Consider the following 15,080-nt stretch of genomic DNA (forward strand, 5'->3'; position numbering starts at 1 on the left):
GACAGCCATCTATATTCATGTTTTTTACGCAAGTACAAATACTTTGAGCAAATGAAAGACTGCAGAATTAAGGAAACATTATGAACAACCAGCATTTTATTGCATGTTTAGAATGCTTACGTCAGTAATCGCATTGTACAGCATCTGACTGTACAACAGAATAGTCTGTGTTAGACAGACAAGGAATGATGAGGAGAATACAGACTGAAGGAGGTGATGAGCATAATCTTTTGTATCTTTACCAACACAAACCAGTTCAGCTTCAACAGAAAACTGAGCCTCACTGCTGAAACATGAGTGCACCATGCCAACTGCTGGGCTGGCCTCTCGATCTGAAGCCCAGGGTGGTGGAGATGGAAGGCTATGGTACAACACAGTGGTGAATAACAAAGGGATGGATCATAATGGATGAAACCTTGGTAAATTAGCATGGCCGCAAGTGTCTTAAGGGAGTTCTCTGATGCCACCTGCACATAGCAGAGGAAGGTTAGGGGACTCAGGTTGAGTTTTAGAGTCAGTGCATATCAAGATGTACAGTGACTTATTCCCATCCCTTTTTGAACCTTCCAGTACTTTGTGCTCAACTTAAGACATATGTCTGCTGTGCTTGGTACTTATCCAAAAATAAACACATTTCCAAACAGTCGAGATAAAAAATATATATTTAGAGGCCAACTTAAAGCGGTGTCTACTGTTTCACCAACTGACTGATGATGATGATGAAGATGACCACATTTCTGATGGTTGCACTGTATGAATGAAAAACAAAAACAGCATTTAACAATAATCTTTACATCTTGGCACTGCATATTTTTCTTCTTTTACCTATTAGTTTAATATAAAATATCATTAGATTGATACACCCTTATATTATTACTGACCACTTAATATTTCTCATCTCTGTGACCCTGGAATTAGTCATGCAAGTGATCTCCGTCTTGTAGAGGAAATATACCTGTCTGCCCTTTCTCTGAGCAGTAATCGGAAACATGTAGCCACAGAAGGCAGTGGCTGGACCATCAAAAGGAAGTGGAAGTATCAAAACCATCTTAACACAAAGAAGAAAAAAATCTGTACAAAATGCTTAGGTCAATGATAACAGAGAAAAGTCTGTTTTCTATTTTACAGTTTAAAATCCAAAATCGGGGATAATCCCCCACCCTGCCCCCGCCCATCTCGTCCAGATGTCTGCATGGATGACTTTTTAAAAGCAAGGATTACTAAGTAAAATACATTTGCAGCACAGTTTGCTATTCCAATACATACATGTACAGCAGGTTTTCATAGCTATTTCATAGTTAATACAAAGCAGTTGTGATAAAGCAAACATAACATATTGATCTTTGAAGGAAACAAAGTGAGAAAAGGGAAGAGGACACAAGGCTATACTGATATGTATGTACAATCTTATATTGGAAAGCACACAAAACAATACATCAGTATATCTAAGAACAGACCGTGGAAAAACAATTGATGGTATTAAATAAAGCTGGGTGATTTCTTTATGGAAAAGGCCTGAGGTTTGGATTGGTTTTGCAAAAATGATGTGAGAGCCATCAAGATAAACAAGCTCTAATTTCATATTCTTACCATTTTTTTAGTCTTTTTTTATAATATCTTTCTCTCTACAGTTTAGACTACACATGCAAGACATACATCTAAGTGCAACTGAGTGAAATGTTTATTTTCCTCTTCTAATTGAATCATTCCCTATAGGTTTGAACTGAGGTATGCGTTCTAACAGTTTTCTCATGCTGTTATCTTTAGTAATGTCAAGCTACACATGCTGAGAATGTTCGAATCTACCAGCGTTTTCCCCTTATTGAATGACAAGTTAACCAGTGAAGGTCTGGCTTTGGATGAGCTTGCGTTGTTCTCACGATCCCAGTCAGGCTTCTACTGACCCATCCCACAGCTCTCTGGATATGAAATATTTTCTGAAAACCATAGGTTGCTCTTTTAAATTAATAACAAATGCATGGAGAAAGTTTTAAATAACTGCCATTAAGTACCTTGTACCCAGCTTATTAGTTGACAGGAGTGTTTTTTAATATAAAAAGTAATAAGTTGACAGAAACTAAACAATCATAAAGCCTTGCCAATGTTAACAAAGAACAGTGGAGTCCTGTCAAGATACTAGGTCCCCCTAAAAGTGGCATACAATCGTTTGAAAAGATATAAATTCATAAAGAGTAAAAAATAAACAGAACATTGAATCATTGTGTGGTCCAGTTGAAGTATAGAATCCATTTCACATTGTTCTCTGCAACGCCCTCTGGTTTACTGGTAAATCATAATAATCCTAGCCAAACTTTTATCCATATACCCTTTACGCACAGAAATCTGCTTTTTTAGTTGAGTTCTCCCTTTTCCTCTCATTGGCCTGAAGACAATGTTCCCCTAATTTGGTCACATGTTTATCTGACTATACACCTCCCTTTCACCTCCCGTTTTGGTCACTGCAAACCCCTGCAGCTACTGTACTCTTCAAGAGACCCCTTTGGCTTTAAATTGAATGACAGTCAAACAACTTGAAGAGCATTTTTGTCTAATAAATTTGCCATTGGCTTAACACAGCTGAGACTATTCTCCATTAAAATACCCTTTTACATCCAATGGGAGAGAATGGAGGATATTTGGCCTTATCTGTTATTGCATGGAACAGAAAACATTATTTGACTTTGTAGTTTTTCTTTGGTAGTCACAGAACAATATATCAGACACAACAACTAAAACTAAAGTCAATTCAAAACTGAAATTATAAAAGTAATAAATTATAATGCAAAGTGGTTTGTTACAGTCTTGGTTATGGTTGTGAATCTTTGTATTCAGTTTCTTCTCCTATACCTAACTTGGGAAGAGCATATACAGGAGCATCACTGTCCCAGAAGCTGTACACCTGTACTGAGTCCACCTTCTTAAATGTTGGGCCAACATCACTACCCTGTTAGGTTCTACTGGTGTTGAACCTAAGCTTTACTCCATTCCCTCAGAGATTTCAGGGGGAAGGGAGGCTGGGGGGGGGTGGAACGTATACCACATGGAATGCACATGTCAGATGTTATTGCCAAGATTATTCCTACAGTGTATTAGGGACAAATAATATTTCCTTGAATGTGTAATTATTAATACTCAGTGAAAACTGTGAGAGTCATGCATATGGTGGGAAACCTTAAAACTACAGGGAATGACTACTTTGATATCTTCAAGCATGGCCAAATAGTCACTCATGATTGAAATTACAGCATGGAAAACTAATGTTTCATCTACAATGACAGTTGTGTTGAGGAATCACAATTTGTTGGTCTAGAATGTTATCTTTGCCCTGCACACCTGACTTTTTCTTTTTCTTTTTAAACTGGAGCTTGTAAATGATCAAAAATTTGGTTGCAGCTAACATGCTCTGGCGTGAAGAGCTGATTTAAAGTATAATTTCATAAGGATAAATCATAACCTGCATGATTTCTCTGTCATTCATTCCCATTTTAAATTAAACTTCATTGATGCGTGGAGAGAACCTTCATTACGAGTAGTGCATTGCAGATGGACTTCATGAGCTGGGAGAATCGGGTAAGGGAGGTGGCGACATGTCAGGGAGGTGGAATTCTGAAGCATGTGGTATAAATGACAGAAAAATACTACTTGGTATTTGACATTCTGCTTCATGTATAAAAAGATATGGAACAACATGAAAGTAAATCATAAACATTCATCATCAAGTGCTGACCATACAGAATCTCCACAGCATGGACATGAGGTCTGATCAGTTAAGGGAAAAAAATGCAACAACGACAGCAATGAACGATGAAAAGACACATACATTTATATTTTATAACCCTTCACCCTCAAAACACACCAAAAACATCCCTCCCACCCCATAGATGGAAGCAAACCAATTAAGTTTTGAAGGCAGTGACAATGAACAAAATGTACACACACACACACACGGTGTAATGTAAATGTCTGTCAGTCTGTCTTGAGTTGTGGTCAGCTGTGTGTGTATGTGTGTGTGTGTGAGAGAGAGGGAAGCCCTCTGCAGTCCGTGCTCAGTGGGGTGCAGTGGGCTGCATGCAGTCCATCCTGGCTGCACAGTGCAGGACAGGTCCATGTCGATCCTGGCCTCCTGACCAGGAACTAGTCCCCAGTACCAAACTGGTCCATCCAAACCAAGTTGAGTAGAAATTAAGTTTGTTTGCTTTCAGTTCACTGAAACCAAAAGTAGAAATAAATCAAAAATACTCCCAAGTGGGATATATTCTTGTGTTTGTGTTTTTTACTGTGTATTATAATGGCACTAAAAGTCAATTGAAACATTTGCCAGCTGACATCAGAGGGCTGAGACTGCAAGTCTTGTTTGCATCTGTGGAGTTGCTCCATCTCACAGATGACGAGGGTTTGTTCTGCCTCTGGGGAGGAGTCCCAGTGGGGGCAGGCCTTACAGCATGTCATCATGCCCCTGGTCGTCCTCATAATCTCTGTGGTGATCGAAATCTGGACTGTGGTTTGCTGTTGTCACGAGGGAGAGGGGGCCTTCGTGGTCCTCAGGGTCCAGTGGTTCCTCTTTAACGCTGATGTGATGCCTGTTATAAAACACAACACAAACAGAGCATGTTATAGCTATTCAATCTTCAGCCCTCTATACCCTTGTTGAACCTTTCAGTCTCTCTGAAAAAAGGCACACAGACATGTGTTGAGGCAGTTTCCAAAATGGCATAAGGCACACACAAAAAAGCTTGGATTTAATGAATCTCCAAGAGCTGGTTTCATTGACAGTGATGATAATTTCTGGTTCTTTTGAGGTATTCCAGTCCCTGGAAACCTGCGGGCTTTATTTTCATAGCAGCCGACAACCGGGTATTCACTTAGAATTGATAAATGAGGAAGATTAACAACGTGAGACGAGGAGAGGAGAGAATGGACTCTGTGGAGCGAGTGGGCTGTTGTCAGCCTCCTGGTGGCGTCGGATCAGTGGCGTTCTGTGTGTTCCCCTTCCTACTCGTTAACATGCACAACCTGCGAGGCGGGTCTCTAGAGGACGACCCCAGGCCGGCTTCTATCATTAATCAACTTCAAGCAAACACAGCGACCAGACACCGGCATACATGCTTTAAACTCCAAAATTAATGCATATTTTCACCAAGTGTCAATAAGGAAAGAAAAGCGTTGGCAGGAAGGCACGAAAGGAGAGGAGCAAGCCACGCTCAGCACAACACTGTGATAAGAAACAGAGCCCTTATGAGAATAATAATGCTGTCACTTGTAAACAAGGCAAAACATGAACCCCAGCCCACAGTCTGGGCAAAGAAGCTCTAAGGAGATGTGATCTGTCAAATTTCTCATTACAGCAACACCACAGGAATAAAGCACAGAGCAAGGCAGGACTTCCTGCCGCAGGAAGAGAGGAGAGAAAAGAAGAACCCTTAAGAGCAGCTGCAGGAGTTTTCCTCGTCTAACCTGCCAGTGTTCAGCACCATACTGAGGTCTGGACGCTATCACGACAACACACTGTACCGGGTGCTGTCTAAACACAGCAATCTGGGACAAGAAGCCTGTTCCCTTGTAACCAAAGTTCATGTATTTAAGGTTGAATGGACGTCTTGTGAGATGTGCCGACAGTGGGATGGAGACACTCCTATGCTAATGAACAGATACACAGTGAGAGAAAAGGGAAAGTCAGCTTCTCTATTGGTTTCAGATCAAAGTAACTCCACCAGTCACATCGCCTCAGGTCTCACTCCCTGGCTGCAGGGCAAACATGAAATTGTTATTATTATGCCATTGAACTGCATGCTGATTCTACACTCTGCCTGTAATTAGCTAGGTCTTTTTTTAGGTCTAGTTACCTGATTGTAGTCTGCCTCTACAGACTAAAGCCCTGGTTTCCCTTTCTGTTAAAAGTCTGTCTCAATAAAGCAGCTGGAGTGGCAAGCCATGTGCTAAACACATGTGTTGTCACGGTGCCCTCAGTCTGTCCACCAGGTTAGGGTGGTCCTGACTTGTGTCTACTGAGTCGCGTGAATAAAACTAACTCTGCCACGTTCTAGAGAGTTGGAAGGAAGACCATCCACTTGTGGGCTTTTTTGTTGAGATACCTATTCACATACTGTAAGACATCATTGTCTTAAGGGGAAGTATTTGGTATGTTTGACTTAAAAGAGTATTCCTTTGTTTAAAAGGCAGGGACCACAGAGCAAACGCATTTTGTACTTGCATGAAGACCGTACACATTTTTGTGCTGGATCAGCCTGGAGATGGGAAAGGGGAAGAGGTAGAGAGTGAGAAAGGGAGAGGGAGAAAAAGAGAGTGAAAGAGAAAAGGAGAGACAGGCTGCCTTTAGGGCCAACACACCCATCCTGTCTCTGCCTTTCCTGTAGCAGAGCCATGCCCAGAGCTATGTTCACTGTGATTAGGGATGGCACTCTCCTCCATTTGGCCACAAGCTCATTACTGCACCTTTCTGTTTTCAGGCACAATTTTCCTCCAGCTCATACATTTCAGGGGTTCATCCCTAAATCTACCAGAGTTGCACATCGGTGGTCTGCCCCACATCTGGAAACGATGCTGGCTGTACTGTGTTATTGTAGGCTTCAAACAACTTAACACACACTCCTATACAACAAGTGAACAGGGAGCTGTGGTTTCCAGGCCGACCACAGCTCTCCTACAGGAGAATCTTGGATCATTCTTTGAGACTAATTAGTCTTTTTAGTTGTTTTTCTTTAGACGGCTCTGAGGGTTTTGTACGTGTTTTAACTCATGTTTCAGTGTGGCGGAGACAGCAGCTCTGTCATTTTGTGTTCTGGCATTTGGTAAATATTTTAACAAATTGGAGAGGTGATTATGGTGGGACTCGGCAGACGGCAGGACACATTTTTGAACTGCAATAAAGGAGAGTTTATAAACTTGCTGTTAGAATAACAGTGGGCTCCGGTCTTTTCTTCCCAGCCCGTCTGGCTCTGGAACCTTCCAGAAGGTGGAGTTTCCTTTCTGCAGGGAGGGCAGCCACAGTCCTGGCCATGACCTTTCATACAAGTGCTCCAATATCGTTCCTCTCTTTATTTACTCTTCTCCTAAGAGTTCATCTAATATATTTACAGTATAGATCCAATTCTAGGGCATTTGGGAAAGTAGTGTGATTTTCAGTCAATAATTTGGGGGGATTTAACAGACCCAGTGTGGAGAGTACCTCAAAAAAATGTCCCCTTATCCCCCCATGTGTCTCCAGACTGTGTAGTGCAGATGGAAAGAGTGTGCTACTCACATAGCTGGCAAGGGAGAGCGTCCTGGGCTGCTGTCACTGCCGTTGCTGTTTCCATGGTCCATCGCTCCGTTCATCTCCTCTCGGATGGCGTTTGCCAGGGAGTTGAGGGTGGGAGCAGTAGTGTATAGAGGTATGTTGTTTTCTGCCATTGAAGCCTGAAAAGCATGCACAGTGTTAAATGTGAAACGGAAGAAGAACTGTCAGAACTTTGCAGTCTCCCGTCACACTACCCGTACATCCCAAAACAGAGTGACCACGCATTTCAGGTGGAGACAATGATGTTTATTATTTCCTGGCTGTCTCTGAAACCACTGCGAATGGGTGAAGGTGAAACCTGGATGGATGGTTGTGTTTACCTGGAAGGCAGCAGACAGGGCTGGTCCATAGCCCAAGCTGGTCTGGATGTTCTTCACTAAGGCTGGACTTCTGCAGATACCATCAGACAGAGAGCATGTTACAGTCATGTACTACTATTAATAAGAGGCATGGTTACTCAACTGTGCTTTATTAAACTCTACACTGGAATAAAGATGTAAATATTACAAAAGTGTTTTACAGCATGACACAAGCCAAGCTAACAGACATTTGTTTACCGACATTGCTACTGTATACTCTATGGAAGTATAATGAATGTATGTAATTTAATTGTCACAAACAACTGCATATGAACTAATCAAAAACAATCATTTTGGTATTTCATTGTAAAAACAAGATGATGGAAGCAGGTCTTGTGGATACATGATGCATGAAGCGCTAAACACAGAGGCATGATGGGAACACAGAAGCAGGGCATGCAGATGGTGGGAGTTTGGGGGGGGGGGGGAGGAAAGCCAGGGAAAAGGTTGCAGACCAGGTGGAAGCGCTTACTGTACGAGTAGCTCATCAAAGTTCTCATCTGCGGTGTATTTCCGAGGGCGGCCTCGCTGTACGTGACGCCCGCGCTTAAATTCTTCATCATCAACAGTCCAAAAGGACCCAAACTCATCCTCTACTCTCACAAAGCACTTATGCAGGGAAAGGTTGGTGCGAATGGCACCCTGGGAGCAAGCCAGCGGGACAGCCAGATGCAGATGCAGTGATCAATAGGTCGGAGAACAGACAGACAGACAGACAGACAGACACGCCAAGGACACAGACAGAGGAACAAGTGGAGGGAGAGGGTAAGGATCAAAATGAAAATAAGCATAAGCCAATGGTTGTTAGACACCAAGGGGGCGGAGCTCTGACAGCATGGTGGGAGGGTGAGGGGGGGGGTGCACGCCATAGCAAGCAGGGACTTTGGGGCAGTCGTGGCACAGACAATGGAATGGAGCAGCATCTTCCCAGGAGACAGCAGACACCCCCGTCAGCCCCGCAGGCCAGACCTACCCAGTGATCTTTTGAGGGCGTCTCTTTTGGAACTCTAGTTCGTCCACTGTCCACACTGCCCCTTTTACGTTTTCTACTCGCACAAAACACTTGTGAAGACTAAGATTATGCCGGACTGCGTTCTGCAGTTGGTTAAAAAAAAGGGAGAGAGAAGTGTCTATCAGCACAGAAATAATCTAACGTTGAAAAGAGAAACATTTAGACACAACCTGGACATTATACAATAAGATCAGTGATATATTGGCAGTGAATAGCTTATAGGTACCCAATGACAAAACCACTGAATAAATATTTTTCAGTTACTACGGCAATATAGATTCATTGTAATTACATTCTTTGCATATCATTTACAGCCTGGTCATTAATGAGCATCAACAGAACTGCAAGACCTTAAAATCCAACCTGCAGACTGAACAAAAGGTCTAGTTCAAATAAACCTTTCATTTAGCTGTCATTTATTCACTTTTAGTTATGACTGTACCCTTTAAAATAATTAGAAAGGTGAAGACACATTCTAAAATCTGGTTGGCATTTAGTATACACTTTTCATCTTGACATTTGTAGTTCATGTGGACTTCCATTTCTAAACACATCATAATGAACACATGATACTATAATTCCGTAACTGTGTCCCTTGTTATCTGACCACTACCTTGAGCTGTATATGCAGTGGATATCCCTGCTTTGGTGTGTGTGTAGTCCTCCATGCAGGAGTGTCTAAGTATGGGATGTGGTGTTTATAGCTCCACTATTCCCCTATAGAAGGGCTGTCAGCAGCCAGCAGAGCAGGCAGTTAGAGAGCCGAGGGAGGACAGTGAGCGGCAGGGGGTGAGAGGGGAGGGGTGTGGGGGGGTTCGCTCACAGCCGCACCATAGACACGCCAAAGCCCCGGCCTTATGAGAGGAACCAGCGATACTTCATCACCCTCATATCCCTCTCTGTCTTCCTCCCTCACTCGCTAATACTTCTCTCTAACGCCTCGTCCTCTTCACAGTCTGTTTCTTTCTTTCAATCTGTTTGTGTGTGTGAGTGTGTGTGTGGCCCGGTGGAAAAGAAAGTGCTTTCAGTCTAGGGAGGATCTGAGCCAAGAGTCACTGGCAGTGCAGCCGTGTGTTACGGTAAACCCATGCCACCCACTGCTAAAAACATCTCCAAATATTAGCCAGAAGTTTTAACAAGAGTGTACATTTTTTCCCTCATCAGTTCTACATTGAAGGACCAATGTTTGTGCAAGGGATGGCTCTATTTGGATGGAATAAGTGGGCATCCTGTAAGTAAAGCTCAGGGTAAAGGCTCATTCACTTCATTTAGCGTTGATACATTTGACTCATTTAACAAATCAACACACCATCGCCTTCTGTTAAATAGGTTTAGTTTGGTCAAGAAGATAAGTAATATTACCTTCCATGTGGCTGCGTTGCGTCTGAAATATGCAAACATTCGTGTGAACCAGTTGTAGATTTCGTTTAGTGTTAGCTGCTTTTCCGGTGACTCAAGGATGGCCTGGAAAGAAAGGAACAAGAACAAACATTTAACGACATTCTGCCTGAAAAACCTTCAATTATTCACAAGTGGCAAGGTTGTGTGTGCACTCTTGAAAAAACAGACAACAGAGAATCATCTCCTTGTGACGTCGACTGTAGCTCTGCCTCTGTTTATAGGCCTTTCTCTGTTTCTCATTTAACGCTGCAGATTTGAATATATTTCTTTTGTCAGAGTAAATGAAGGGCAAGCGAAAACATTTCTCAGGCAGATTACTGGGCAGCAATTATGCTGGGCTCAGATTAATTCCTGAGATCAGAGATTACTGAGGGTTGGCGATAATTGACTGGCCATCTTTAAACAGGTTCATCCCTACTGTTGTGTGAAATGAATTTCTTAATAATCACACCCACTGTAATGCTTAATCAAAAGCAATTGTTATATATGGCCTTTTTTGAGCCCTGGACGCATTTTTGCACTTATTTTCAGATCGTTAATCTTCTGCTGCGTCTATAAATTGTATTTGAAATTTAACAAGTAGGGGGAGAAAAACTGGAAAATAAGCAGTTTGTGTCCAGGCTTAATATTTATAAACTGCGTATCCTGTTAACAACTAGACTCAGTGGAGCAGAATAAAAGCCTGATTTCTTAAGTGACAGATGAAATGCTGTGTAAGTTAGCAGGCCAGAGTGCAGCCGCCAGCGGCTCCTTACCTGTCTTATTAGCGAGGCGTACGTAAACGGAGGTCTCACTTCTGCGTTCATGTAAAACTCCTTGTTCTGGACAATATCTGTACAGACCGAGCAAACACAACACAATCCAATGAGAGAAATTCGGACAATTATTCAGTTTATGTCTAATAAGAAAACTCACAGAAAAAGACACATTCCTATTCCTATGTTTGTCCGTCCATGTACCTGGGGATATGGGCATGTTGTACTTGTCGGAGTAGCGCCGGCGCATGGGGCCCACACTGTGCAGGCTGTTGGCGGTAATGACGGATTGGGTCTGGGACAGTGGCGTCAGGGGGGCCGTGGGGGTGGTGGGCGTCTGGGGCAGGCTCAAGGGGGGTGAGGACGCTGGGGCAGTCTTGGAGAGAGTCACGCTGGACACCAGGTTGAGCTGGGAGAGGAAACCCAAAATACGAGGAAAGAAAAAAAGAGCAGGCAGGAGCTTCGTTAGTTAGTTAACCACCGTCTCAGACTCCTCATTGTGTGTGCTCATCACAGCCCTAATTACAGGCAACCCCTGAGATGATCTGGGAACATTTGCTAAACGCTTTCAAAAGAGCGGAGGAGCCCTGCTCATCCACTCTGTAGCTCCTCCATCCTTCATCTCTTCTGCCTTCTCTGATCCTCCCCTCTGCTCCCCTGGTGGCACACATCCCAGTTATCTCTCTCTCTCTCTGTGTCTCTCTCTTTCTCTCTTCCATCCCCTTTGTTTAATCTCCTGGCATCCCTCCATCTGTACCCCCGCCCCCCTGCCCGCCCCCTGTGGCTGGCTACCGTGGTCACTGGCGAGGGTGAGAGGAGATGGGTGGCCCTAACAGCCCTGACAAATGACAGTGAGATTCTCACCTACCGCTGAGCAGCCACTAATAAGCCAGTGAGAGGAAGCGGCCAATCTGGGCTAATTACGAGATGAAATTGTATAGTGAGAACTCTAATTAGGAGATGCTTATGGAGGTGATCTGATGATTAAATGTTGTATCGGAGTGACCCCATCATCAGGGCCATGCTTGCACAAATGGCTGTGGAATATTTTGCAGAGAGGTGGGTTGCTTTGCTGTTGGGGATATGCGTGAACATTGGGATGAAGAGGGGGTAAAATATTTGTAATAAGGGCTACAAGGTAAACTAATTAAGGCGAGTGTTCCAAAGGTACAGCATGGCTTCCAGCAGCTGTGGTATCTCCAAACAGTGCCAAGCTTCAACACTGGAGGAGCATTCAAGTGGAAAATTCTTGCCTGACCCCTTGCTCCAGCTATTAATTTGGAGGAAAACTAATGACACATATACATATTCCCGCAAAATTGTTCTAATTGCTAATTTGCCGAAGGAGGCCAGTTTCCAAATTAAACATGACTTCAGTCTGCGAGGAAAAAAGGGGAGGAAAAACAAGAGAGAAGATGAGAGAGAGAGAGAAAGAGAGTGAATCACAGAGAGAGACAGAGACAAACAGAGACAAACAGAGAGAGAGAGAGAGAGAGAGAGAGAGAGAGAGAGAGAGAGAGAGAGAGAGAGAGAGAGAGAGAGAGAGAGAGAGAGAGAGAGAGAGAGAGAGAGAGAGAGAGACTGGGCAGCAGGAGGCATCTCATCTTTGACAATCATTTGTAGACTGTGCTAACAAATTAATGAAATGTCAAGGCTGTCAATTGCTTTGGAGATATCAGATGTCTAATTTTGCTGATAATGGCATGGATGACAGTGTGTGCGGGGGCACGCAGGTGAAAGTGAACAGACAGTGTTTAACATCTCACCCCCACCACATGGATCCTGCTCGGCCACACAATTACCCCAGCCCTATTAACAGTCATTACCACCGAGATGGCCCTCTTGATAGACAGGTATATAATAAAGAAATCTGGGCTGGCACCACAGCTAAATTCATCCTTGACATGGCACTGACTGATTTTCAGAATTAATTGTATTCTTTGTATATGTGTTCATTTGCATGTCCCGGTGCCATTTTTTAAATATTTTTTTCAGATTTTCAACATCAGTAGCCATGTACAAATAAACATACAGCATATTAACAATTCAGAGGCTAAAATATGCCTCTTGGCAGAGTTCTAGACCAAGTATTTGGATAACTGTGAGAACACAAATGTGTAGTGCATATACACTACTGCAGTAGAGTGTTATTCTAAATCAAGAGCCAAATAAATCACACTTGGGTTTGTATTTTTGACACAATACTATCAAAAGAATAGGCTACGGCACTGACTTCTTTTCCTGTGGATTAGCAGGCTTTGTCTCATGTTTCATCCATATTCCCTGGCCATAAACAGAGAGTGGCCTTAACAATAGGCCAGACAGCCTGGTAATAGCCTTGCCTTTGTTTGCCTCACCATTTGGGCTTACTCCAGTACTGAGACAAAATGAGACTTCAGACAGAAATTAATTAAATGGTAATTGGTGATCTAATTATACTGGCTTTGACTCGCCAAGCTGCTAAAGAAAATAAACAAAAAGTCCCTCCTTAATTATGTATGGCGTAAAAGGTCAGATTTCTGACAAGAATGCTTAGTGACACCGAGTATAGACCGACACCACCCCCTCACTACACACACACAGTGCATGTATACACACTTTGATAATGTGCGGTATTTTGTTTTGATCTATTTATTTATTTATTTCAACTGGCTCAAAGTAATGAATTGAATTCTATTCAGTTAACACTGTGCATGTGTGTTGGTTGTTAATTAAGACCCACTGTATACCAGCCAGTTAATGTGTAAGTGTGTACATGTTGTCTGTGCTGTGGCACAAGGCTTAATCTGCTTTATTCTAATCTATTAAACATGAATACCAAAGAAAATGATATTACAGAGTCCTGTTCTGTAAAATACTGAATTGTTTTGTGCAATAAACAGTCCCTGGGATGGGTATCTCCAGTAATGCTGAGGCCCTCCACGTGGCCCACACAACCTGACCTGTGTAATCCCCCTCCGACCCTGCAGCTGACACACATATTCATCGTAGCATATCATAGCAGCAACCAGAGTGCAGCGCAGCGCTGCCGGAGAACTGGAGTATTTATTTGAATAAAAAAAGGGCCGGTTTCCCCCCGAGAGCTTTAACACTGAGCCCTGACACCACCGTTCTCACAGGCCCTGGGGAGAGGAGACGTGGGGAACTCAGATGCTATCTGCCACCCCAACCACTTTTCATATACAAATGTCCCTGTGTCGGGCCCTCGTTCTGCAGTCTAATCTACACAATCAGTGTGTGTGACAGAGTCCAACAGGCAGCCTATTGTCGCTAGACATCTCCAGGCGCTTTCTGTTGACTGGCTGTGCTCTCTGTGTGGTGCACATGGGCTCTGCCCGTCAATTGCCCCAGACTGCCTGTAAATAAATGATCGAGGCTGCACAACATTTTTGGAGAGACCTCTTTAGAAATGGTGAGTTCTTTGTGTGCGTATGTGTGTGTGTTTCCTCTGCTCAGCCCTCCAGTACAATGGATCTAATAACTGCACCACTACAAATGAACTGCCACACTTTTATACTATAACATATCCCTTCTTAAGCATGAAAAATACCACATATATTTTAGTGATGTACAGTATGTCAATAGTCTACACATTTACAGTAGCATCTTATATTGAATAGTATAAATCAAATGGCATGACATTCTGTATATTAAGAGTGATAAAGATGGTTAACATATGGCAAAATAATTAATTTAATCAAAAGAAATGTCTGTTGCCAAAGTCTACTGTATCTTTTAGCATGCAGTATCACTCAAGTATGTGCTTGCTGTCTTTCCAGACAGAAGTTCAGCCACATGGCTAGGGGCTGTTACCGAGAGTACAGGGAGTTCATCACCAGAGCTAAATTGAATCTTAGATGTCAACAGATGTGATCCAAACAATATCTCCAGCTCTCTTCATATGACCAGCTGCTTTTGTTTAGCAGATAAATTATACAACGTTAAGAAGAAATACATTTATAACTGCACTACGTGTCTGTCAATTAGACGTGAGAATGAAGAGGGAGATAGAAGAGGAAGACATACAGTATGACGGAAGTGCTACTCACTGGCTGTGGGTTGGCTTTGGGCTCTGTGGATTTGACATGGAGATGCGTCATCATGGCTTGAAGACGCTCTTTGTCTTTCGCTAGCTGCAATGAGGGGGAAAAGGCATTAAAACCTTCATGAAGGAAAATCTATCTCTGTTATATAATGCATTTGGTTTTCGTACATGTTTTCTTTCATCACATCCACCCAGGATCTCTTTCTAATTT

General features: G+C 42.9%; 1 protein-coding gene across 9 annotated transcripts in view; it reads right to left on the reverse strand.

Moving 5' to 3' along the window:
- Positions 1-644: 644 nt before the first annotated feature.
- Positions 645-15,080, reverse strand: part of foxp1b (forkhead box P1b) — a 131,587-nt gene continuing 117,151 nt past the window's right edge. For 8 of the 9 annotated variants that reach the window (XM_062463561.1, XM_062463578.1, XM_062463536.1 and 5 more), the window contains 8 exons: positions 14,874-14,957; positions 11,029-11,233; positions 10,825-10,901; positions 10,031-10,132; positions 8,630-8,751; positions 7,618-7,687; positions 7,262-7,416; positions 645-4,580 (listed from right to left, as the gene is read on the reverse strand). In XM_062463561.1, the coding sequence (XP_062319545.1) occupies positions 4,436-4,580; positions 7,262-7,416; positions 7,618-7,687; positions 8,630-8,751; positions 10,031-10,132; positions 10,825-10,901; positions 11,029-11,233; positions 14,874-14,957 (960 nt within the window). In that variant the 3' untranslated portion in view covers positions 645-4,435. The remainder of the gene's footprint in view (positions 4,581-7,261; positions 7,417-7,617; positions 7,688-8,629; positions 8,752-10,030; positions 10,133-10,824; positions 10,902-11,028; positions 11,234-14,873; positions 14,958-15,080) is intronic. The other variant, XM_062463595.1, reaches the window with a different exon arrangement.

Source organism: Osmerus eperlanus, chromosome 1, assembly GCF_963692335.1.
Source record: "Osmerus eperlanus chromosome 1, fOsmEpe2.1, whole genome shotgun sequence".
NCBI lineage: Eukaryota > Metazoa > Chordata > Actinopteri > Osmeriformes > Osmeridae > Osmerus > Osmerus eperlanus.